The 26,016-nt window shown below is 37.2% G+C and overlaps 1 protein-coding gene across 2 annotated transcripts; it reads left to right on the forward strand.

Annotated features, from left to right (window-relative positions):
• On the forward strand, window positions 1-23,217 carry EEIG2 (EEIG family member 2). 2 transcript variants are annotated; one of them, XM_035537557.2, is made up of 11 exons: window positions 1-307; window positions 11,767-11,887; window positions 12,558-12,587; window positions 13,072-13,188; window positions 14,387-14,433; window positions 17,896-17,999; window positions 18,960-19,055; window positions 19,623-19,812; window positions 19,903-20,030; window positions 20,361-20,430; window positions 20,756-23,217. In XM_035537557.2, the coding sequence occupies exons 1-11, from the start codon at window positions 66-68 to the stop codon at window positions 20,796-20,798; spliced, it is 1,188 nt and encodes a 395-aa protein (XP_035393450.1). In that variant the 5' UTR covers window positions 1-65; the 3' UTR covers window positions 20,799-23,217. The 2 variants fall into 2 exon arrangements, with proteins under 2 accessions (XP_035393450.1, XP_035393448.2); XM_035537555.2 differs by having other exon boundaries at window positions 19,626-19,812.
• The last annotated feature ends 2,799 nt before the right edge of the window (window positions 23,218-26,016 follow it).

Consider the following 26,016-nt stretch of genomic DNA (forward strand, 5'->3'; position numbering starts at 1 on the left):
AGGGGCTGAGGCGTGAGCGGATCCGAGCCCCGTCCCGTCGCGGCGGTGCCGTCCTCGCTCGGGGCATGGGCGCGGAGCGCGGCGGGCGGCGCGGCGCGGAGCTGCCGCGGGGCGCTGAGCGCCCGTGGGGGCGGCCGCCGGGAGGCCCCAGGCCCGCGTCCTTCGCGATGCTGATGAAGAAGAAGAAGTTCAAGTTCCGCGTGGAGCTGGAGCTGGACGAGCTTTCCTTCGTGCCCTTCGTCAACGGCATCCTCTTCTGCAAGGTGCGGCTGCTGGACGGCGGCAGCTTCAGCGGGGAGTCCTCCCGGTAGGTGGCCCCGCTCCTGGGGGAGCCGCGTCCCGCCTCCGCCGCCCCCTTCCCCGGCTCCTCGGCTCCCCCGGCGGGGCCCCGCTGGCGGCCGAGGCGGCGCCCGGAGGGCCGGGGGCGGGCGTGAGGGGCGCTGTGAGGCGGCCGGGGCCGGGGCTGGGACCGCTGCCCCGGGGCTTGTGGCGGCGCCGGGGCCGAGGCGGGTGCGGGCGGCAACGGCCGCAGGATAGAAGCCACCACCCGCCGGCTGCCCGCCGCCCCGGGGCGGAACGCCGTGACACAGGCGTTAAGGCTCGTAAATACTGATACCAGCGGAATGGGGTCCGGGAGCGGGGAGGTCGCTCGTGCCAGGGTGTCCTGAGCTGTGAGGCTCGCGGGTGGTGTGGGTACAAGGAGGGGAAGGGGTTTCTTGCAGCCGGGACTGGAGTCGTGGCTGACGGCTGTGCCTGCGAGCCGTGGCCTCAACGCCCTGTTGGGCTCACTGCGCTTCGGCTTGTTGATCCTTACGTGGAGAATTAACATGAGAGATTTATGGAAAAGCAGTATCTTATTTCCTGTACATATTCAGATCTTATGCTTTACTGACTTTGTTCGTGTTTAATGCTGCAGTGCAAACACAGCAGCAGACACAGGTGTCCTTTTTTCTTCTTCATGCATCAGCAATAGAGCTGTCATCTGCGGTGACTGGAGCGTCCGGACCTGCTGGTCTTGACGGCCAAGCCAAGTGCGGGTGGCTTCATTTTCCAGGTGTCAGGCAGAGGCAGACTCCTGGCAGTGGGAAGGGTGTGCTGTGATGTGCAGGACCATTGCCCAGGTCTCCACTGTGGGGAGAGGATGGCCTTCCCATTACATTTATTCGTGCTGTATGGCTTATTATGTTACTCTAATGTTATTACTAGAAGGATTTACTGAAAAATGCCTCATGGAATTCCGGGAGTAGACAGAAATTAGTAACAAATCTATAACTATTCAGTTATTTTCTTATTAAAATAGATGCTGCTATTATAGAGCTCACTAAAGTATCTGCTTTTGATTTTGCAAATTAAATTAAAGAGAACAAAGAGCACCAAAACAGAACTAAAAACTCCTTATTTAACCATTCTAATATACTTGCATGTATAGTCAAACATTAATCTTTTCTCTGTATGGTTGGAGGGTCTTCAACTCAGCGGTGTTCTGTTCTCATTTCATGTCTCTTTTCCTTGTCATTCTTCTGAGCAACTTCATCACGAGTAACAGATGATGACAATCATGAGTTTAGGCACTGATGTGCCATTACCGTTCTAATGCAGCCCTTACTGCTTTGGAGTCACTTTCACAGGCTGAGTTGTATTTGCTGCATAGTCTCTTTCAAAGAAGTTGATTTTAGATGAGCTGATGTGAGCAACGTGTATGATATGTGTCTCTAAGAAGTGTCAGTGGAAGCATGACAGAAGCAGAAGAACTGTGTTGAAATATTATCTTGGACTCAAGCTTTACAATCCTTCTATTTCTCTTGGGGTATGGTTTCAAAATAAGAACAGCAGAGAAACTTGTTGGTGTATCAAAATCCCTGTAACTGGTCTATTCTTGCTGGACTGAAAAGCATCGAGGTATGTTTATAGAAAGGTATAGCATTCCTCTGCAGTGATCCTTCAATGCCAATTTAGGGAGTGCCTTTGCTCTTGGCTTAAGAATTAACAGATGGATTTTCACAGTGGTGATTCAGCAAAGGTCTGAATAAATAAGGATGAAATTAAGTTAACAAGGGTGGCAGCATTTCAAAACTTGTCAGTTACAAACTTTTTTTTTTTAATTGCCGTCATCTTCTGCATGCATGCGTTTATTCTAGTGTGAACTGGTGGTCATTTTCTGAAAGTAGAGATCTTTGAAGTGTCATAAAAAGCTTGAAAAACTTGATTGTGTTTCAAAACATAATATACATACTCATCTTAAAGTATTGTATAATACATGAAAAAACTGATCATATCTCCTTAATAGCTTTATTTTTGTTACTGATTGAGGTCCAGTATACTATAACTTTTGAGGGAGAAGTTATTAAGTTCTCCAGTTTGTATTGATACAAACATCAGGGCAGAAGTTACACCTGTGAATATTTTGAACAGAAAAGAATAGTATTCTAAGGTATAGACTTGGAGGAATAGTACGCATATTCCTTAAGGCTAGTACAATGCAGACAAATATACTGGAATCATAGGCTGTCTGTAATTGACCTAAATAGACTGAAGAAATAATTGATAGGCCCCCTAAGGTAGATAACTGCTCATAGGCTGAATTATTTCACCACCAGCAAAAGAGAAGACGTGGATATGAGGAACTCAAAGACTTTTGGAAAGTAAACCATCTTATTTCTTAAGAGGGTGCTTTCAACACTGTACTGTACAAATTTAGGCTACAGTAGTTATAAGCCTGATAGTTACATTTTTTGCTTGGATTTCCCTACTACCACCCCCTGGCACGTAATACAAGTAATGGCTTTTTGTGTTCTTACACTTGCAGTCTTCAGTTTGGTCATATTCCTCTTGCTCCAAGTTCTGCCTTCTGGTATTTTAGACTGCTGATGTTTCTCTCTTCATTCTGTTACAATACAACATTCAACACAATCAAAACTAAGAAGCTGATTATGATCTGTATCTGTGTGACAAGAATAATTGATAGAGATGAGGGGGGAGGGGGCTGAAAACTAGCTTTTTTCATCAAAACATTTTATTCTCTGGCAAATTCCAGAGAAGTTCGCATACAACAAGCTTTTGAGTTCTGAGAGGCAGTCACAGAGCTCTTGCATTACTTGTGTGAATACGTTCTTATTCCTAACAGATACTGAGTAGAATAAGTAATTTTGTCCTGTAGAATTTGATTTCTTATCTTCCAGATAATAGGTGCTAATAATAATCTAGTGATAATAATAATAGTGATAATAATAATCTAGTGATAATCTAGTGATGCTTACCTGCTTCCTTCTCAACTGACTAAAACTACATTTGCTTTTTTGACTCTGGTAAGCACATCTTCTGCCTCACTGGACTCTACAAATTGCTTTCTAATCATCATTTCCCTTCTTGCTGCTATTGCGTTTGAAAGGGAGAACTTCTCCTAATACTAAGACAGCTTAAACAGTTTTCTGTTCTTAAACAAAAGTACTTGTTAGAATGATCTACCTGTCGCATGGAACTACTGTCCCTCCCACTCTCACCTTCCTACACTATGTATGAATTCTGTTTGCAGTCTTCATACTTAGTAGTGGGCAATGCTACTTCTAATAGTTCTGCAGCTGCAACCTGATTTGCCAATAGAGAAAATGGAACAAAGTAAGTTTTCAAAAGCTGTGAGGCAAGAAACTGGTAGGAAAAAAAAATCCGGGCTAGCAGTTTTGTAGTTGCTCTTTTCATATCCTGAAAATCCATTTAAAAGTTTGTCTCGGTTGCAAACAGGCTGTTAGTGAGAAGCTTTCAGGCCCTGTCACTCTCTGTCAGGGGAGGTAAGGTAAGAAGGGACCTTATGGGGAAGAAGGTAAGAAGTAGTTCTGTACACAAATTACAGGATGCTTTAAGTGTAGTTTCTTTGCGTCTGTTAATGAAAGGCTGAAGAGGTACAATAAAATGGGTTTAGATGAAAGATTTAGAGAACATGCTTGAGGAAGGTCACATGATGTGCAAGGATTGGCACGGATATTCCAGACAGAGCTGAAGGAGAAGCAAACAAGGCTGAAACATTAATGTGAGAGTTCATGGGGACAGGTGGAAGAATACCGATATGGAAACAAGAGGAATGAAAAAATCAAGTTCCTGAAATAGAAGGGCAGGAATTCAAAACAGTATTACAAAGAAAATAAAATCAGATTTGAGGAGGGATGTCTCTGGTCCATAGTAGCAGAGAATGAAATGTTTGTATTGATTACATTTTGCATGGAATTAATTGTTTAATACAGATGGAAACAGATCATCCCTGTGAGACGACTTATTGTAAAAACTGGTAAGAGAGACAGCAACAGCTAACTTCTCAGGAAAAGGTTCCTGGAAATAGGTTTATGACAGACATCTACTAAAAGTGCTTGTTTATTAAAAAAAAGCATAACGTGTCCCTTGGTTGATGCAGGAGAATTTTTTCCCCAGCACAGGACACAGAGCACATTTTGCTGTGTTATGTTGCTGTCATAAACTTGCTATTTGCAAGCACTATAATGCTTGATTGCCTTCATATTTTAAGGACTATTTCTGTTACTTAGTGGAATAATTTAGGATGGAGGGGACTGCTAGAGATCATGTAGTCCAACAGGACTAAGCTCAGATCAGGAATCTCAGCTTCGTCCAGTTGACTTCATGCAACCCGCAAGAATGGAGGTAAATTTTTGTAAGGAACCTGCACCTCGGGTTCACCACTGTTACTGCCCCTTGTCCTTTCTCTGCTCCCCACTGAGAAACGTCTTGCTCCGTCTTCTCTCTAACTCAGTAGAGATGTCTGAAGACAGCAATTAAATCCGTTTACATATTTTCTTGAGATTGTAAAAATCCAGTTCTCCCAATTTCTCCTCCTGCTTCAGCCCTGTTGCTCTGACTCCAGATCCTCATCTCATACTCCCAGGACTTGCCTCAGCTTATCATGTCTTTCACTCGAGGACCCCAAACTGGATTCAGTGCTACAGATAAAGCTTTGCAAATGTTCAACAGAGGGAACAGTCACTTCCTTTGAACTGCTGGCTAGTCTCACTAGTACAGTTTGCCCTTCACTTCACCAGTTCTCTTAGGTCTCTGCATTTGCTTGTAACCAGCAGTTTTTCATAAGTAAAAATTAGCCGAGAGCAGCTCTGCTTCCATGTCATGATCAGTTTATACACATTTTATATGGAATACCTAACGTGAAATACTGCTAGTTAAAGATTTAACCTGGTTACTATGAGTAAAAATGTGAAATAGAAAGTGGTTAGTTTTGCTTGCAATAACAGCAAATTAAATGGGGAGTAGTGCACTGTAAACAAGTGGAGCTCTTCCTGCAGAGCTCGCTGTTTGCTGGTTTGCTTAGTGCTGAAATTTGTGAAACATTAAGGAAACATTGAAGCTCTGTTTGTAAATGACTGGTTTTGTTTGGTTTTGCAGTGCTTAGGAAAAAAATGTTTTTGTTGGAGAGAATGCATCTTGTATGACTCAGGCATGGAGGAAACAGAATATTAAAGTAAACCTGTCTTCCCGAATATAGGAAATAAATTGGATTTGGAATGTGCATGGGCAGCATGTAGTCAACACTTGTTAGGTATTAGATGCATAGAATGTATTTGAATAAAATTGGTCCTGGCGGGGTTGGTGATAGATCTTTTTTGTTTCCTTTATAATACCTCTGTGATTTTCTTATTTGTCTATTTGCATTTGCTTTTACTTCCGTTCCATCGAATTAATGGAAAGGCTTTTAGTTTAATTTGAAAGTAAAGGATTTCTCTGTTGCGTGATCTTGTTTATATTTTTGTGTATACAGTAGAGACATTAAATGAAAAATCATGAGTAAATGCCATTGTTTGACGCCGCAGCTGCATGGATCTAAACCAAACAAGAAGAGAGAACTGTAATTTTTTTTTGAAGGATCTTAACCATATGATGTTTTGCTTGAAAGTGGACTAATTAGAAACAGACATTTGATGGCTCCAGGAGACAGCTGCATAGGTACCTCCATTTTTTCCTCAACAGTGAGACTTCACTAATTTGAAATAGAAGTAAATTAGGGGGAAGATCATACAAGCGGGATGTCAGCATTCCTCTTTTGCATGCCAAGCCCTTATACAAATGAGAGCTGTATCCAACAATACCTTCCTAATGCTGCAGATAGCCTAGCAAAGATCAAGTCTTACTGTAACATACCTGAACCACCGAGGGCACTGGAAGTGTGGCTGATAAAACTGTTAAGGTTATAGGCTAATGCCTTCTTCATTCCTGCCTCAGAAAAATGGGATGACCTTCTGTAAGTGCTTCAGCATTCTGCAGAAGAAACGTATGTTTATATATATTTTATAGATATATATATATATGAATATGATATTATTTACATTTTAAAAGACCTTCTACACTAAAACAGGGGAAGCTTTCTATGTGTAAATGATAACCCAGTCTGGGAGGATGTATCTGAAAAGATTATGTGAGGAACTCGTAGTATGCCGATGTCCTTGGACCTGTAAATGACTAAGCTTAGTATGCATGCCTAAGTTGACTATCAAGGCCCTGAGAGAGAGACCACCAGTAGAAACAAATGTGCGTAGGTCAGGGATATTTACATACTTTAACAAGGGCCGGGAAATAGTGTGGATATGTTAGTTATTTCTTGGAAATCAAATGAATATGTTTTGATTCTATGTAACCCCTGTAGCTTGAACAATTCGACACGCATACTAGGTGGAGTGATCCCCTGTGTGTCCAGCACTGCAATTAAAGAATGCCTGCCTTCTAAAACTCCAAATTGAGATTTTCTTTGACTGACTTTTATGGTAACATAAGCACTATCAGGAATCAAGCTGATCAAGTCCATATATATATAGACCTTGCTAGTGAGCCTTTGTCCTGTCCAGCCAGAGAGGGGAGCGGAACAAGGCTGTTGGTGCTATCTGTGTCTGGGATTTGTGCCTGGCTGTGTATATATGTGGTGTTTTCATGTACATACTGGGAATGCATCTTCTGTCTCACTACTGGTGGGACCTGGGATGTGGAGCTGTAGCAGCCTTGATCCAGCATAATATATTTTCTCCTGAAAGAAGCAAGCAAAACTTAGGTAATATTGGAAAAGTTGCACTAATTCAGAGATAACTCTTCCAAAGGCATTTTATTCACTGTACTTTGGACTGTCAATGCCTAGTCTCAAAAATTCTTGAAAGTCTAAAGCAAACATTTGCATAAAATCACCAGCTTTAAAAATAGTAATAATAAGTAAAAATAATATTCCTATTTACCTTGTGGACTGAAAAAGCCATTTTACAAAGTATTTAGAGTGAGGTTTTAGATAACTCATGTTTTGTACAAAAGCTGTAAGATGTCTAAAGAACCCTTCCATTCCTTAATATAATGAAGACTACCTACTTAATTGATTCTGAAAGTATTTTTTGAAAGTTTCATATAAAATTTGCCTAATATAAAGCCTGAATGGCACCTCAAAACTAAAAACAAATGCCCCCAATTTCTTACTTCCTCAATGACCAATAATTCTAAAGTAATTGTGCTAGAAAAAGAATCCGTTTAACATGATCATCTGCATATGGCTAAATGTTATAATTAGCTGTCTAGAATAATTAAAATAAAAACTTGAATAAAGAAGTTTCTAATTAATGGAACACAATATTTTTCTAAATGTCCTAAAGTTTTAGCTTCTTTATTTCTAAGCCTTTCCTGCTTAAGCTTTTCCATTTGGCAAAAAGGAATTTTTCACATGACACTTAAGGTCTTTAGAAGTGGTTTATTTTTGCATTTGTGGCTATTTGCTGAAACAAGCTGTTATTCAGATCCTTTATCCATGTGGGAATGAACAAACAATTTGGTGATCATAAATGCTTCTAAAAAAAAAAAAAGCCTATCACTTGTTAAAAATTAGGATGAGATGATGATTGGATTAGGAATTGTTGCTTCTCTTATGTTGTTTGCTGTGTTGATTTTTCTCTTTTGTGGATGAGAAGAGAAAATAGAAGACTTTAGTTCGTTATTCTAAATGGGAATTGTGTACAGCACATAAAATACATACGGGAAAAGCCTTGTGTACAGCTGAAATCAGGCATTTGAAATCTAGTCAAAGTGGAAATGACCCTCTGAAGAGAAAAACAATTAGTTAAACTGATGGTTAGCTTAAACTATACTTTAGAATCAATTTATCTTAAAATATCTGTCTATTTTGCGTTATTCTTGGCTAGGTCTTACTCTAACAGTGTTTGTTCTTAAACTACAGCCTAGTACATATTTGAATGTATCTTAGTAACCAAGATGCATTTTGATTCATAAAACAACTACTTTTGCTTTGCATGTGGTAAAGTGACTATGAGGCTCGTAGGAAACTGACTCATAACGGAAAGCTTTCTCCAGCGTGCCCCATAACACAGGCACAGTTGCCAAGAAGTTTTGTCGGTTCATTTCCATAGTAACCAATCAATAAAACTATTTATTTTCTAAAGGCCTTGCACATGAACTAAGATTCTCAGAAATTTAGATAATAATGTTCTGAATATTTTACTAATTTCCTTTCAGCATAAAGGGAACAACTTGCTGGTGCTTTTATTCACACAAAAAATACCTTTATTAAAATGTGACAATTTTTTTAATTGTATAATGAAATTAAAAGAAGAACAATTCACTTTTTGTTGTTGTTGTTTCTGCACATTGTAGATAAATGTTTCAAAGACCTTGAAATGACAACAATGACCATGTCCTTACTTGTATGATGAGCAGATACTAGGGGAAGTCATTTTCTGACCTTTATGGGTGACAGTGAAAGACTCAGCAAAAGTCTGCATTTCTTCTATTTACAAAAAAGACATTTGATTTTTTTCTCCAGATATTATTTGATGCATAGTAATGTATAAATGCAGGTTCCCTGCGGCCATAGCTGACATGCCTTGATCTGAGACTAGAGATAGAATGGAGGAGGAGGTGAGGTCAAAGGATTGGCAAGCATTCTTGCAAACTCAATACAAGTTCGTACAACTGCATGCGTTACAGTATTAATTAGATATTTCTGCTAGGATTTAATTTCAGGAATTCTCTGAAGAGCAGCACAACTGACAGCTACAAAAATCACTTATTTTAAGGAACAGCATTTTCAGTTACCCTCTTAATGTATAGGTTTTTAAATACAGTGTTGTGCTTAAACCAAGATTCTTACTCTGTGATGAAACAAAACAAAATCTGATTCTGGGATTTTGTGTCTGTGCATTTGTTTCTGTGGGGGAGGAATACTACCAGTGTGCCAAAATATCAAGTTTTTTGTAAAAGAAGTCTTGACAAACGATATCACTTAGTTCACCTGCATTCAAGTTCACCTTCCCACTCAGTCTTTTTAGCCTAACAAATTCCCAAAAGTTTGGCTAATTACCATCAGGGTTAAGGACATGACCACATCTATTGTCTTTTAGTATCATTGGAGGCCTGTTGCTTCTAGTGCTCACGTGAGGACATCAGTGTTGTTTCATATGAGTTTCTTAAATTCTTGAATGTACTGATAGTACTGTTCACAGAAGGACTGGAGTACTACAGTGAATTTAGTGACTTAATATCTCTTCTCTATTTGAAGCAAAATATTGTAGCTAGGCAGCTCAGGAAAAAAGGCTTTTCACCTTTTTTCTTGCTTATAGTAGAACTGCTTCTGATCTCGTGGTATTTTTAAAAGACGAAGGCCTTTAATTTTTTCATTTTTAGGACAAGATCAAAATATTACTCAGAAAAAAATAGCTTCAAGAAAAATAGAAATAAATTCTAGAGATTTCATTTGTAAATTACTTTGAGTAAGCCTGGACCACTGTGATTGGCAGAAAACCAGATCATTCTCAGGAGTTGTGTTGTCTAGAGAGCACAGTGCATGAAACCTAAATATGCACATCCCAGATACCCACGCACTTGCATAGCTGTGTTCTGCCTGACAGTGGACATCTAGCTGACTGTTTGCTTTACCTGAGAGATGAGCAACTGTCACCGAAGTGCTACGATAGCAATTAAACCCTTCTAAGTGTAACAAATGTTAACAATTATCACACATCCCTTAAAGGTTGTATTTGACTTGGATCCTTCTTGCTTGAGCCTGTTTCCAGTAGAGGATGCAGTAGCTATTTGTAATTTGCCTTTTTTGAATTCTGCTTCTATTCTGGATTTAAATAACTCATATACCGGCAGTTTGGATTTTTCTTTTCCCACAGCACAGACAAGTTTACAAGAGGAGACTTAATGGATAAAAGGTAGATCGTGGTATGTAGAACTTGTTCCTCTTAGGTCACACGCTTGAACATGACTCAGTGTTGCATCATTTGAATCCGTTAGTCTGTTGTAATTAAACTGACTCATTTTAGACAGGGTAGTTTGTTCCTACCTTAGCAAGTCATTGTGGATGTGAGTGCTGCAGCTGGCAGTCTCCCCAGCACAGCAAATAGGAGCCTTGTGATTCATTGTTTCTCCATAGGCGATAAACTCTGACTCCAGCGTACGGGGAACCAAAGAATTCTTCTGTGCTAAAGATGTCAGACTGGGTCTTCAATAATAAAGTGCTGTAGGAAGTTAATATAAAACACAGGAATACGTGCTTTAGAAAAAAAAACGAAGTAAAAGAAGGACAGATTTGCTTTAATTAGTGAAGACTGTACTTGAATGACTAGAGTGGTAGAAGAAATTATCAGAGATTCTCCACACTCCCAAGGTCTGTGTTTAGAAACATGGGACTAGAAAAGAGCTTTTTGATTATTGAGGCAGGTTCCCCAGAATCATAGTCCTTATATCGTGTTAATGACAAACGGGCCAACCTTTTCTTTACATACAGTAAGACTTCTTTGCTTCTATTTCTGTTATTTGAAAGCTGTTCTAGAAATTTGCTCTCTGGTTTAAGACCTTGTAATTTTCAGTTTTAAATGTGTTTGATTATGACTTATTTTGGCCCCAGCCACTTCTCATTTACCTTAAAAAGTTAGTTGGTGTCTACCGTGTTTGAATCACTTACCATGTTTTTATTCTTTGGTTTTTTTTTTTTTTTTTTTTTTTTTTTTTTCCTGATAAGATACAGGAGTTTTCTAGCTATTCTCCCTGCATGTGTTTATTTTGGAGTCTATTTGTTCTCAACTGGAGTTACCCTAATAGAAAAATGTGTGCCACTTGAGACTTATATAATAACATTAATATAGCTGAAAGAATCCAACATTTGCCTTTTTCTTAGCTAAGTCATTTTGCTGGCTTGTAATTCTCTTGTGATGAACAAATCCATTCAGATATTAGTCATCTTATTTTGCTCTCGAAAGACAAATACCCAGAATGTAGTTGAGATTATTCTATGCCTCGAGTGCTTGACTTTGTATCTGATTATTGTACATCTCCTCTGAACTGGTGCGGGCCTCAAATTTATCTAGTTCTGCCTGTATTGAAACGTGATTTATCAAAGATGGTATCCCTGAGTACATTCCAAAGCCCAGCAGCTTGTAAGAGAGTGCCTGGGAGCTAATGTTCAGGAAGAAGGACTTCACATTCTCCGGAGGCAAACTGGAGAAATGACGATCTCAGTCATTTGCAAAAACACATGGCTGTTCATTTTTTTTTCTCTAGGTTTAATACTGTGTTCAGGTTTTGAAGCAGTTAATAGTCTTGCTAAACAAAGAGAAGAGTGAAGGACGGTTATTCAGGCTTTGGAACAGACTTTGCTTGAAGTGGCCACTTCACAAACAGAAGTGATTGTTTTCAAGCTATCTTATTGCATTTTATGGTCCCGAGCACATATGCAACTGGTATTAAGCATACCTTCCCTATTTGCAGGGAGGTAGTACAGGCAAACTGTGTCCGCTGGAAGAAGAAGTTCCTATTTATGTGTAAAATCAGTGCCAGTGCCACAACAGGAATTCTGGATACTTGCATCTGCAGGGTGTCTGTACGGAAGGTAAGTAGCATTTTTTCTCCCCTCTGCTCTTCCATCACTTGTTTTGATTGTATTTTTAGTCAGCCAATAAATTTCATAAAATCTATTTTAGCTACAACCATGTCAGGTATTCTAAAAACATTTACATAGTAATCCTATTTATTACCTTATCTTGACTAATTCACGAGTTTTTACATTCTTATTGAAAAGAAGTTATTCCAGCAGGACAGGTAAGGAATCACTCATCGGTCTTCATAAAGTTAGCCCTTGATAGATACTGCTGGTATGCACGAGTAAACTTAGAAGCCTTGAACTGTGCTATGTATCACAATTTTGTATGAAGCACTTTCTGCCCGTGGGGCTAGACTTTACAGGAGGCAAATGCTGGTCTGGCATCAGGCACTCACCTCTCCCCTGGTCCCCTCCTACAAGATGACAGTCTCCTGCTGGCCTGCACTGATTAATACGAAGTTCTAAATGACCACAGTATAACCTAGCAAATGTGTGCAGAGCTATTTTAAAATTAAGATTATTATTTGGGGGTTGGACCCAATGATCTTTCGAGGCCCCTTCCAGCCCCTACAATTCTGTGATTCTGTGATTTGCTTTTCTTAAAAAAAAAAAAAAATTGTTATCTTTAATGGATGGCTTGCATAATTACTAGTATGTTTGTTTGTTTTTTTTCCCCTAGGAGTTAAAAGGAGGAAAGGCATATGCAAAGGTAAATTTAATGTATTTATACCCTTTTAAAGTAATTGCAGAGTAGTACTGCTGTAATAGCCATAATTTCATTAGGTACATTATAGTGACACAGTGTTGTTTGAGCTCTTGATCAGTGTGTTTAGTAAGTTTAATATTATTATATAACATTCTACCACTGGAATGTTTTTTTCTTTAAATTTAATATATAGAAAGGGTTGATGAAAGTAAACCCTTTTGCATGTGTTTACTTTTAAAAATACATAAATTTTCTTTTTTTTTTTTTTTTCCTGTCTTGCGACTATAATTTATAACTGAAGATAAAGCTATGCAGAATTTGATGCTCAGCATTTCTTTTCTGCTTTTTGCCTTGGGCCTCTCCCTTCAGTGGGCATCATCTTACATTTGAGAGAAGCTAGTGTTGAGTGGCACTCAATACTGTGCATGTAACAAGAGCCTGCATTTAGTAATATGATTACTACTAACTTGTCATTTTCTCTTAACAGCTGGGCTTTGCAGATCTAAATCTAGCAGAGTTTGCTGGATCAGGAAATACCACTCGTCGCTGTTTACTAGAAGGTTATGATACCAAAAATACAAGACAGGATAACTCCATTCTCAAGGTAATTTTTCTTTTCTCATACTTAAACTAATAAAACAGAAAACAAGAGGTATGATTAAACATTTAATGAGATATAAAATGTATGTGCTGAACCTCTTTCTAGAGGGAAAACTAGTTAAAAGTGGGAACATTGGCTTTGCTTTTAGAGAATCATTAAAATCCATATACTCAACAATAAGAGTTTGTCCTACTCTTGGATATAGAGCCGGAAAGCTGTAAAACAAAAGTGTTCAAAAAGTATTCCTACTCTGACAGGAATTGAAAAAGAGAATAGTGAAGTATAATAAAAAAGTAAATACATTCATATAAATGTAGCAATTATATCTTTAAGAGTGGGCAAATTCCTGTGCAGCTCTCCTACAAGTAACTCTCTTAATTGGTTTATTTATGTGTAAACCAGCTTTATCACCTCCATGAATCCTGGAACGTGTAACAATTGTTAAGCACTGTTGAAAGAAACCCATCCTGCTGTTCTCCCTCATTAGTCCAATGAGATTAAAAAATGAAGTAAGCTGCATTTCATAAAACTGAAATTAATTACAGAACGTTGCAAGCAAATTAAAAAATTAAAAATTGTCCTGCTAAAACACTAGGATGAATTCCTCATGCCATTGAGTATACTGTCTAAGCATATACTTTCTGGTTTCTTTAAGATAGTCATTGACTTTGTCCAGAAAACTTAAAACTAATGGCTTTGTCCCAGCCAACAAGCCTTCTCAATGCATTATTGTCGTATGGCATTATTTACATTTTGTGGGTTTATTTTATCTCTGTTTGCATGTACAGTTTGTGTGTGCTGGCAGTTTGCGAAACACTATTATCAAGCAAAGAACATACATCAGCATCCACCGTTTCAAACCAAATTCTGTTTGCTCATGAATCTTTTGGTTTCAAGGGAAAAATGAAAGAGACAGGAAATCTATCTAGGTATTAATAATTTTAAGATTCTTCTTGATCTGCGTATCTTTTAGAGAATCCTTTCAGTGCATTAATGTTAGTCTACATGCTCTTTTTTTTTTGCAAGTGTTTGCATGTGTGCTAAGAACAAGAAGTATTTTTTTGCAGAAGTGTTTATTTACATATATGATTTTTTTTACTTTACTTAAATGTAAGATTTGTGGCAAATCTAACTTAGTGACATGACCGTGTATCACAGACTAATTCAATTTTTTTCTGTGTTTTGTTTTCTTGTTGTGTAGGTTTTGATCAACATGCAGCTAATGTCTGGAGACCCATGTTTTAAAATGTAAGTTTATAAAAAGCCGTTGGATAGTATTTTGGTCATGCGTAAGTTTCTCAGTCCGTGTTCAGAATTACGATTCTATTTTGCATACATGAATATCTCCAATCTGACAACAGTATTTTACAAAAAAGGATAGTAGCTGAATAATGGCTAACATGGTAAAAATACCAGAAGTCTCACAGTTCTTCTTGCAGTTAAATACTCAGTATATTTTCAAGCAAAGGTACTAGCCTGTACATCTTCAGTAATAATAATAATAAAAATAAAGAAACACTTAAGGGAAGTCACTCATACAGCAACCCTACATGAACATAGCCATGACGTAGTTACCCTGACCAATAGGAAATGAAGGACTCTTACATGGCATCTGTATTGTAAGAGATATTTTACAAGAACCTGAAAGCCATTCATTCTAAGGACAGACTTGGAAAAATATATAGAATGCTTTCATGAATGCAGTGTCAAAAATTCCTCAATACTTGCTAAGATGCTTAATGCCATTGCTTTTACCTAACTTAGGATGTTGATAATCTTCCATCCCTTAAAACTGGTAAACTGTCTTGATGTGCTTTTCGGTTTAATGCCAGTCTTTTCTAATTTCATATAACAGTAGATGGCAATTGTATCTATAACAGGTTTAAAACAACTCAGTTGTATTTTACTTGTCACAGATGTTTGGGGGACGGGTTAATGAAATAATTCCTTCAAAATAAATTTGATCTTTTAAGTCCTACTTTAACTCGAATTTTTCTTCAGTTCATTTCACTGACTGCTATGTTGTTATACTGAAACTAGGAGATGGAATCAAAATGGAATCAATTAAGTTGTGGAACTCCTCGCTACTACATTTCATGAATACTAAAACTCTAAGTTCAGGAAAGAATTAAGAGAAATTCCTGAATGAAAAATTATTGTGAGCTATTAAATATAAAATATCACACAAGGCTCAGAAAATCCCTAAGTTACAGATGAGACATTGTAAGAATAATAAGGAGGGGAATTATACCTGTTTGCTGCTGACAGAAACAGGATGTTTCAGTTATGAAGTTATGTTCTGAGACAACATGCTTTTCTCTTACTAGCACTTTCAAAAACAATCTAAGACAGTTTGAAGTATTATATATAGCATGAAAAGATCAGCTTAAGGAAATGAAAAGCAATCTGGAAAAAATTGCTAGCTTCACCCTTATGTCAGTTTCATCTTTTTCAGTAGGTTCTCAACTTTAATCTATACTTCCAAACCTTATACTGGATCAAAAATATCTTCTAAAGATATGGTTAGTGCTTACTAACTCTGTACAGACACACTTTTACTTCAGCAGGACTTAGTTTTTGTTCAAAATACTCTTATAAACTGAATTTGAACTCATCTTTTATCAGATGAATATAGGCAATCAGTGTCCCTCTGAATAATAAAACAGAGTGGGATACCAGTCTCATACAGGTATATTACGTAGCAATAAATATATACTGAAATCTTAAGTTTTAAAAAAAATAAAAAATGAAGCTGCAGCTCCAAGAAAAGCAGCACTGAACTCCTAACTTACTCTGAGGCACTAAGTATGAAGTAACGTCTCAGCAGTTTTGAGATATATTCTGGTGTAATTAGGACAATTGAAAACTCTTCTATACCAACTACAGACTTTGCATTACTGCTGTGGCTGTATCCTTACCACTGTTTCTGAAGGGATCTGAGAATGTGGCCTGCACCAGTAAAGCTCAGATGATTCACTGTAGGAACTCTTTGATACCCGCTTGCACCACTAAGGTGTCTTTCTCCTCTTCTTCTAACCTTTTAAAAAGAAGAGTAGAGCAGTGTGAAATCTTGTCCTGTGCTCACTGAACAACTAGTCAGATGGTACTATCTGAATCTGTTTGATCAGGCAAAGGTTTTCTGTATTGCTGGTTATTGAGTATCTCCTCATTTACTTCGAGTGAGACCTATTAACAAATATCTCACTCGTACACATAAACAGTTTCTCAAAGCCAATTAACTAATAATTGGTCTTGTATACTCATGAAACAATGTATTTCTGTGCAGGTACTCACATAGTTGAACTTAGTAACTAAATAGTTTTCTGCATCCCTAGGAAAAACTCTCTGATTGAAATTATTCAGTCTTGGCATTTTCTTCCAAACTGATGATATAACCATTTCCCAGAACACAAACTTTCAACACAAACAGAACAAATAATTTATCCAACACAGATGTTCTTCGCAGAAGGAAAAATAAGCCTTAAAACAGTTGCACAATCTAGAAGCAGCTACATATTTTATGAAGCCGTCAAGAAAGCTTGACATTTGATCTGGGGTGACATCCCTTAAAGCATTCAATTCTTGCTTTCAAAAGTATATTAGGCTTTTAAGTCATACAAGCATTTTATTTCCAGAAGTACTTTTTCTGTCTTTCTCTCTTGCTTTCAAACTTAACATAAGAGGAGACATACTACTGTATATAAAGACAGCAGCTAATTTATGGAATATCCAATGTAAAAATGTCAACAAATATCCATTTGTATGCAGAGCAAGAGTCTGGATCTTAAGGTCAAAATAACAAAGCATTAAAAAAACATAGGCAATGTCTTGAAATGCATTTTAGTTGTATTTGACTGTTTGCAAGTGCAGGTTACTTTCCCTTTTTCATTTTCTAAGTCTTTTGCACTAGCAAAACACAAACTTGAAAGGCTTCTTCTTTTTAATAAAATATCTCTTTGGGTGTTAGTATAAATTGAAACAAGCACTTAAGCTGTATGAAAAGCTTTTTAGTAGTGATCCAAATTTAAATTATGTGGTATGTGATTTTTTTGATTTTTTTTTTTTTTTTTAAATTCACTGGAGTTGGAAGTTAGAGGGGAACACATGGCCCCTCTGCTAGGTAACAGAGGCCCCTCTGAGTAACAGAGGCCCCTCTGCTAGGAGGGTTGGGCTGTCAGCTCAGAGTCTGCTTGTATACTGCAACAGGAGTTGCAAAGGAGGCAAAACAAAGCCAGGAGTACATCACAGTGCACAAGCCAAGTAGGAGAACTGTAGTTGTATATTTGGTTGCTTTTTTTTTTTTAATTTACCATCTTGTCATGTATTCCATGAAGTATTGAAGTACACACATTCTTTACACATAAATGATCCTGCAATTCACACTCGAAAAAAAAGACAAAAAACTTCAAAATTAACACATATCACTCCACCAATTATCTAAAGGCTTATCAATAAAAGAAAAACTCTTCCACAGATCCCCAGAAGCCTGAAGGACTGAGCAGAGGGATTCTGTAAAATGTCCTGAAGCTCAATAGCTAAAGCATTTTTTTTTAAAGGGGGCTAGACAGCATGTTCTCAGAAAAAGGTTATGAGATGACTAACTTGAAGCACAGTATAAATTATGTCTATTTACTTGAAAAAAAAAAAAAGCTGATCAATTTGGAGGAATCAGCAAAAATAGAGCAAATTCTAACCACCTTTTTCTTACAGGCCTCCTTCCACAGCAATGTCTATAGCAATTGCTGGAGAATCAGAATCTTTGCATGAAGACAGGAAAGGCAGAGAAAACTTAATAGTACATCTGGGTATAGCAGGTATAAAATAATGTTCTTAACTTCTTAATTCTTTTTTAATTGGCTTCATAGCTTCAAGGAGATACATGAAATACTTCTAATCTTAAAGGGATGTTGTCAGTTGTCTCACAAAGGGACCTTCTTTAGTTTATTTGCTGAGATACCCTCTCTTAAATAACAGCAGTAGAATCCCTCTTCTTTACTTTTGTAACAGTTTATTTAACAGAAAGACAGAAAGAAAATAGGCTTGGTGGCCTGTCTTCTTTTTAATATTTAAAATCATTCATTTTCTGTGTGACACATTTCTTGATTTGCTTTGGATTTGTGTTTCAACAGTACATTTAATTTGGCCCTTGATTTTCAATTTATGAATCAGGTCTTTAGGGATACACCTATCCCCAAATTTTGAATAGTGAAAGCTCTATACATTTTTTAAAATTGAAGTCGTTTATCTGAAATAATGTATGTATGTAAACAATATGAAAAAATAGTTACTATGAAAACAGTGTACTAGGAGTTGATTTTTTCTAAGCAAGTTTCAGGCCCTTATACAGATTATTAATTTCCACCCTAAACACAGCTTAATTTGACTTAACCACAGTTGTTTTATGTACTTTCTATTAGAAAACACTTGACACGCTATTCTATTATGAAAAGCACAGCAATCTCTTTCATGTCCACAGTACAGACAAATCTAGAACTATACTTCTTAGAAAACAGTTTAACTCAACGCTACTCTCAATTTTATTAGGGCAGAACCATATTACTACATTTCTAATAGATTTTTCTTTTAAGTGAATGAATATTCCTTAACATGCACAGTATTTTTGAGCAGTTGCATCTTTGACAAGGTTCATAGAAAAACAGTGTGAAATCACTAAATCCCTCTGGGAAATCTGACATTGGAGTCCAATCAAGATTACGGGCAAAGTGATAATAAGGTTGGTTTTAGGACCGTTATCTGACTTGCATTTTTTGCAGATGTTTCATCAAAGAGTGCCTCAGTCCCAGACGAACTTGGTGCATGCGGACATTCCAGAACATCAAGCTATGCAAGTCAGCAGTCAAAACTGTCAGGTAGCTGTTAACCATTTCTTTATGAATTGTTGCATTTTATTAGCTTCCATACTTTTAGACTGTAGACAATAAGTATACCTCTATGTTTTAAAAAAACGGTGTGAACTTGAAGCCTTTTCCTAGGAGTTTCAGGTGTGGGAGGGGTTGGGAGGAAAAGTGACATTTTTTCCTCTTAAAAGCATGATTGTACATGATCTGTTCAAATGTGAGGCAACTTTTTCCCTGAGCTTTGCTGCTCCAATTAACGTATCAGAAAGATTTTTAACTTTTACATGTATAAAAATAAATGGCTTATGAATGGAGACTCAGCTCTGAAAGTTTAAGAGGAAGTAATGACACCAAGTTATTTTAATTGTTAGGAAACAGTTATTTAGAATAAAAAGAAAAGAGCACGTGCTAGAATACAGAAACCAAAATGGATTGTCTACTCGGTGTATGCATATATACTCACAAGGCTTTTGAAGTTCTTTTTCAAGAAGACAAAACACAAATTCTGCTTTGTAAAAGACAATTGATGACCGTGGCTGTCAACAACATACCTAATCTAGCTCTCCTGTGTTCTCCCAGCAGGCTATAGCACATCTCACTCTAGGTCATCCAGTATGTCTGAACCGTGCCACAGGAGAAACACCTCAGAGGGTAGTACCTCAACAGGAATTGGAAGTATTCTAGGGCCCTGTGAAGAGATGGATCCAAAAGTAACTGAAACCAACATTGATACATCTATTAAAGATGCATCATCAGAAAAACTTTGCAGGTATGCTCAACTTGAAAGCCTCACCTAGCAGAAGGAAAGCAGAATTTACTATATCACTTCTAAGACCTCTAAATATATTTATTTTTGCAGACATCCTGTAAAACAAGACTCCGTGGAGTCGCAGCTGAAGAGGGTTGATGCTACCAGAGTTGATGCTGATGATGTAGTCGAAAAAATACTCCAGAGTCAAGACTTCAGTTTAGACTCAAGTGCAGAAGGTATGGAGAGAAATAAGGAAGCTTAGGGAAAGTTGATGCACATTAAAGGCCTTAAGAAAACTGACTCTCTTCATAGTTCCTGTTGCTTGTAATTGTAAGGACTGTACATATGCTTGATCCTCTTTCCCAGAAGTTGAAAAGACCCTTGTTGCATGACTCCAGTAACTTTCCCAGTGAATTGCTTTTTTCGAAAAGATAACAGCAGGGACAAAACTACAGAGAAGTTAGGTCCTCCAACCTATAATCTGCAAAGTATCAGTTACAAAATCGGTAGATTTAAAATGTCAGTTTTAGAAATGAAGCTAACAAATTAATTGCCTTGCTTTCTAGAGGAAGGCTTAAGATTATTTGTGGGCCCTGGTGGAAGCACTTCTTTTGGAAGCCATCATCTACCTAACAGGTATGTAGCCTGAATGACTAATCAATGAGTAACACTAAACAGAAATGTATCTTACATAGCAATTATTCCGTGTATACATTTGTGATCTTTTCATCTTTCTATTCTTTATCATTCAAATGCACCAAAAGAACTAGATTGTCAGGCTGTGAAGCAGAACACAAAGGTTTGTTCTAAAATCAAACTGAAGTGCCAGCTGAAAACACTAACTTTTGGAGGTCCTGAAGTCTTAGTTCCAAAGTTCTCAGTTATGAGTAATGTTTCAAACTTAACTTCTTTAACTTCTATTTTAATTGCAACTCATCTAATTTCTTACAAACATTTTCAGAGGTGGATCTGGAGCATATGAGCAGGTGGTGATAAAACGCTAGACTAGAATGACTTGAACAGAAGCGGAGAACGTGGAACTCTGGCATTGACACTTTTCTTCAAGTTCACTCTCTTGCAAGAGCTGTGAAAGCCAAGATGAACTCAGTGTGAACTTTTTTTGGAAAAGTAATGGAATGCCTCCTGCTCATATAACTAAACATTGCCTTGATACCATAGAAGATAAAGCTCTGTATACATTGTGAAAGCACTTGGACTGTTTTTGTAAGCTGTATCTGATGTTAGTGAATTACTTTTCAAGTTGTTCCCTAACTTTTTAGAAACATGATTAAGTGGGTCCTATTTCAGTATTTCACCGCAGAGGTCACATGTGGTCATGTGCTCCACAACTTCTTTTCTAAAGAAGTTCCAGAAAGCCTTAAACAGACCTGAAGAAACCAGTTAGCCTCAATTTTGACTGTACCTGTCATTGAAGTCTTCAAGAAGCTAACTCCTTCTATCCAGTCAAAAGTTAGTACCAGGTGAAGGTTATGGCTTCCACAGAACAACCCAACTATATTTTTAACATAACCAAAACCTTCTCATAAGGTTGCATTGGCGGAGGTGAAGTTTACATGCATTAAAAAAGACTCAATAGATCTACACCAGCCCGTAATAGGTTGTGTTACTTGAAGTCTAGAGGCTTACGTACATCAAATATGATGGTTTTGTACAAGTAACAAAAGAAGCAAGATACCACATCAAAATGTGACACAGTAGTGTATTATCAAGAAAGCTGGCTGTGTCCCTAAGGATTGCTAACTCTGGAGTTCAAATGCTTCTTCCAACAGAAACTTGCTTCAGTAATGCACAAGCCTTGAAAGTCAGAGGGATGGTACTGTTTACAAACCTTATCAATAGTTTACTACCACTTTGAACTTTTTATTGTAGCTTAACCCTTCCCAGTTAGTGTTTTGCTTGGGTTTTGAAGGTGCCTTGAGGGATAGGGGAGGTACAGGGATATTAAAATATTTACTAAACAACTTAAGCTTTAAAACTAGGTAAACATCTAAACTGCTACCAGTATAACTTATTAAGAGAAGCACTTTATTGTAGACATATTCTGCACTCTGAAAAGGAATTACTGTGCAACAAATCTGTCTTTTGATGTTGAACACTTACTCCTTCGCTATCTGTCCACTGTTACATTAAGGTCAATGTACTGTATTTAAATTTGCACAAATAGCCATCTGCCTGCCAGACAGAAAAGATGAAAGATCTCTTAAAATTTTCATTGAGAATTATGAAAGAATCCATTTTTCAAGTAATGTGCTAGGTGACACATTTCGAATTCAGGCTTGGATCTGCTGTATTTTTAACTGCAAAATGCATGTGACCTGTATTTTGTTACAATTAATTGTATTGTTAATCAGTAAGGTTTAGATTAAATACAAATAAAAATTGCATGGCCATCTTAGAAAGCTTTAAATTCTTCCAAAATTGATGTTTGACATTCTTTTATTGAACTATAAGTAAGCCTTATTTGTTTTCCATAAATCCAGAGTAGTTATTAAACTCTTATTTGTTAAGGAAATTATTTCTTAAAGAAATTTCTTAAGGAAATTTCAGAGTTTGAAGCTTGAGTAGTGTTACTAAGTATGAATGAATTGTTTCTCAGTTACGGTACTTCAACACTTATTTCCTACTGGAAACCATAATCTCTAAGCATTTTAATGGGTAAAAAGAATTAATGCAAAGACTCTGTTTTAGCTGCTGTTAATAGAAATGTGGTATTATCTATCCATTTCTTCACAGGAATTTTAAACAAAAAACAAATAACTATTAGTATAGTATCTGTCAGAGCATGAGTTTCCTTTTATATACCTATTTTGTACAAAAAGTATCCTACTGCAAGCCAAAAGATGCATGAAATTTGAATTATGTTGCTTTCAGTACTCCTAGACACTGCTACACTTTTTGACCAATCTGTTAAAACCAGGAGTAGTTAGATGGTAGTTTACTTAAGTTTACTAGGAAAAATAGGCATAGTAAGAAGAAATGTAAAAAAGTGTTGTACAGCTACTTACGTAGTTCTTAAGGAAATTTCCATAGCCTAGATTTGTATTCTGTGTTAAAATACACAAGTAACTGCCATAGATTAGGTATTTTGTTTACTAGAAACTGCTACTTCTTGCCTGAGAAGATCTTTTAAGTAAGAACGAAGTTTACATGGAAATCAAGCTTTAAATAAAGCTGTGTTGTACCATTTTATTGTTCACACTTCAAGCTAAAACTCTTTATGTAGTGATTCTGTAATTGTGCATATTTTAAGTGGAATGTAACCTTCATACTTGGATGTATTTTCTTTTTTTTGTAAACTGTGTTGTAAGAATATTGAACACATGTTGTGAACTGTTTGGGATATGTTTCTAAACTATTTAATGTAAATGTCTCAGATGCAATAAACTCATGTTGCAAGGAAAATGTGCCATTTACACACAGTTGTTTTTTAAACTGCAAGGAAAATAATGAAAATAACGCTGTGCACCACTGTTTCATACACATATGTAGTATATCAAGACCCAATCATTATTGTAGTATGGGAAACAAATTTCCTTTTAAACAAAAAGAGATACAAAGCACCAGAACTACCCATGCTATCCCTCAACACTATGAATGCTATCACTGAACACTTGGGTGCATTTTATGGACCTTCTGACATGATCTAACAACACAGAGGGAAAGATTAACATGGAAGAAAAATGACTTTCTAAAATTCTTTCTAATATAAGTAGTTCTGCCTTCTCCCCAGCCAGAGAGCCATGCTCATTCTTGCCTGCTCCCTCTCCTACCTGTTTCATCAGTACAAGTTTCTGAAACAGCTTAGACAATGTAATTCCCTGTATCACCACACAGCAGGATCTGCCAACAAGAAGGGGAGAGACAGATATTCTTAATACATTTCTTAACATTTCTGCGGGGCAGGTTGTTTTCACTGTGCTGCTTACCTATTAGAAACTAATAATCATTAAGTTACATTCCTCCCACCTTTTTTTTTTTTTTTTTTAAGTGAAGGAATCCATAAGCATGGTATCAAATAAAGCTTTGTCTAAGTTCAGAGTTGTACACACTGCTCTTCCACCAACTAAAATTGATCATACAGCTGTAAACATGGCCCTCATTTTGGGGGTTTGTTTTTTAATCGCCTTCTCTTATGATCTACTAATGTTTCCCCAGTATCTTCACTTAAATATACACTAGTGCCACTGCATTAGATTTTGGAATGTTCCCAACAAATTGCTTGCATACATTACTGCGTAAAATGTGGTCGATTTGTATATCAGGAAGAAAACGCAAAGGACTTTTGCATAAGAACTCTTCTGTCATTTCACAAGCCTGTGTTCCTTCAACTCAATTTAAAGGGAAAAACAGGAACGTCCTAAAAACTACCCAAGTCTCATTTATCAATATAATGGTAATGAGTGTGAAATAGAGCCTAATATCTTGGAAGCCCACCTGTGCTGGGACTGACACAGATCAGAAGTTTATTAGCTGTGAAAACTGTTTGAGAAAGGTTTGGGGAAATAGACACTTAGATGCCTCCAGGCTCTCAGACTTAGGCAACCATTCTGTTGAGCCCTTCTGGCCAAAATCAATCCTTATTAACTTGCTAAATAGTTCTTTTCTTTATATTCAGGATACTCCATTCTAATTTTTACCATCTTGGCTTTTTTTTTTTTTTTTTCCCCTCTTTCTCCCCTTCCCTGCTTTGGTTTTGATGCCACAATGCATTGGACACGTCTTCTGGGTCTGAGCTCATTCTGCTTTTAAGATTTCGCAACACGAAATTTGGCTATTTCATACAACGCTGTGGCCACCTGATGTTCTTAATTCACTTTGACACCTAATTAAACACAAAATTGCTAAAGTAACTCAAATGGCTTTCACTGAGATTTTCTTCTGCCAAATCAGTAACAATTCCATCCCCACAGCCTTCAACAGTGCAGTATATAGAAATTTGCTTACCAACCTACCAACCCTCATTAAGAAAGTTTTATAAAGGAATAAATGCAAAAAAGTCAAAGCAGACCAAATTCTTCTCGGACCCAGCTTCAGCCTATACAGCAACTGGGCTTTCCAGGGAACTAAACGCAATTCCCAGAGCAGTTTCACTTCTGTGTAAAGCCCAAAGTCAAAATTTTAACATAAAGCTATTTGATGCAAAGTAAGTATAAATGGAGCAAGTAGTTATTATACTTGTTAATCTTTTTCTGCAATTCCTGTGATAGTAATAGATAAATATTTCCTACATCAGAATGTTTTATCAAAATGTCAAGACCAGATCTACCTGGTTTGGATTTTAGTCTTGAACAACCTAAGGTTGACCTGTTTTGAGATGCGTGTGCCATCTTCTGGTAATATTGCCACATGCAACTTAAAAAAATCTACTCTTCATAAACTTCTTTTCAGCATCTTGATTCCAGACATCATAATTGACCTTGGTCGGTTTCATACTACAAGTTTAAGTGTGACACAGTGAAGGCCTAATAACAGAAACATCAAGGTGATAAACAGAGAGCTGTGCATGATGAATTCTGTGAGAGGGCTTAACTGCTCCGGAAAAGAATATTAACTCAATCCTTTAAAGAAGGCTTTGATTAAAACTGATTTAAGCCAGTGGAAACCTGGAAAGCTGGCACACAAAATGATATTGCTTATTTCACTAAAAGGTAGCAGTCTCAATTAAAATGTATATATTCCAAATAGGTCTTCTGTATATGATACGTAATAGATTCTTCAGTTTCAGTACACATACATGTACTAAGGAACACTGAACAGATATGGCCAAACATTTGTCATTTGACTTTAGGTTTTTGCACAGGAAAGGAATAAGCAAGAATATAAGAGCTGATATTTGCCCGACCTATCATTAAAAAAAAAAAAAAAAAAACACCTCTACCCTTTTACAAAGAAGGAAGATAGAATTCATCAAGCCCTTACAAACTGGATTACTGTTTGTGTCCCTCAGCTCAGTCCACCAAATATTCACCTAATCCATTTTCCAAATAGAGCTATGAAGACTTAGGGGTACAATGTTTGCAGAAGACAAGTGTGTACTTGTATACACTCTTGGCTGTTCACAAGACATCCCTGTAATTAGATGTTACCTGAATACAGCATTCAAAGCACCTATCATTCCAAACCTGACAGATCCTCTTGATCCTCTAAATTGACCATGCTACAAAGCACACTGAAGAAGTAATGTTTCAAGAAGAGACTACA

Source organism: Cygnus atratus, chromosome 8 (assembly GCF_013377495.2).
Source record: "Cygnus atratus isolate AKBS03 ecotype Queensland, Australia chromosome 8, CAtr_DNAZoo_HiC_assembly, whole genome shotgun sequence".
Classification (NCBI taxonomy): domain Eukaryota; kingdom Metazoa; phylum Chordata; class Aves; order Anseriformes; family Anatidae; genus Cygnus; species Cygnus atratus.

Coding starts and splice junctions, on each gene's coding strand:
- EEIG2 (XM_035537557.2), top strand. CDS start 66: ATGGGCGCGGAGCGCGGCGGGCGGCGCGGCGCGGAGCTGCCGCGGGGC. Junction 14,434..17,895: donor GGAGACCCATGTTTTAAAAT/GTAAGTTTATAA, acceptor TTTTTCTTACAG/GCCTCCTTCCACAGCAATGT. Junction 19,056..19,622: donor TCAGCAGTCAAAACTGTCAG/GTAGCTGTTAAC, acceptor GTGTTCTCCCAG/CAGGCTATAGCACATCTCAC.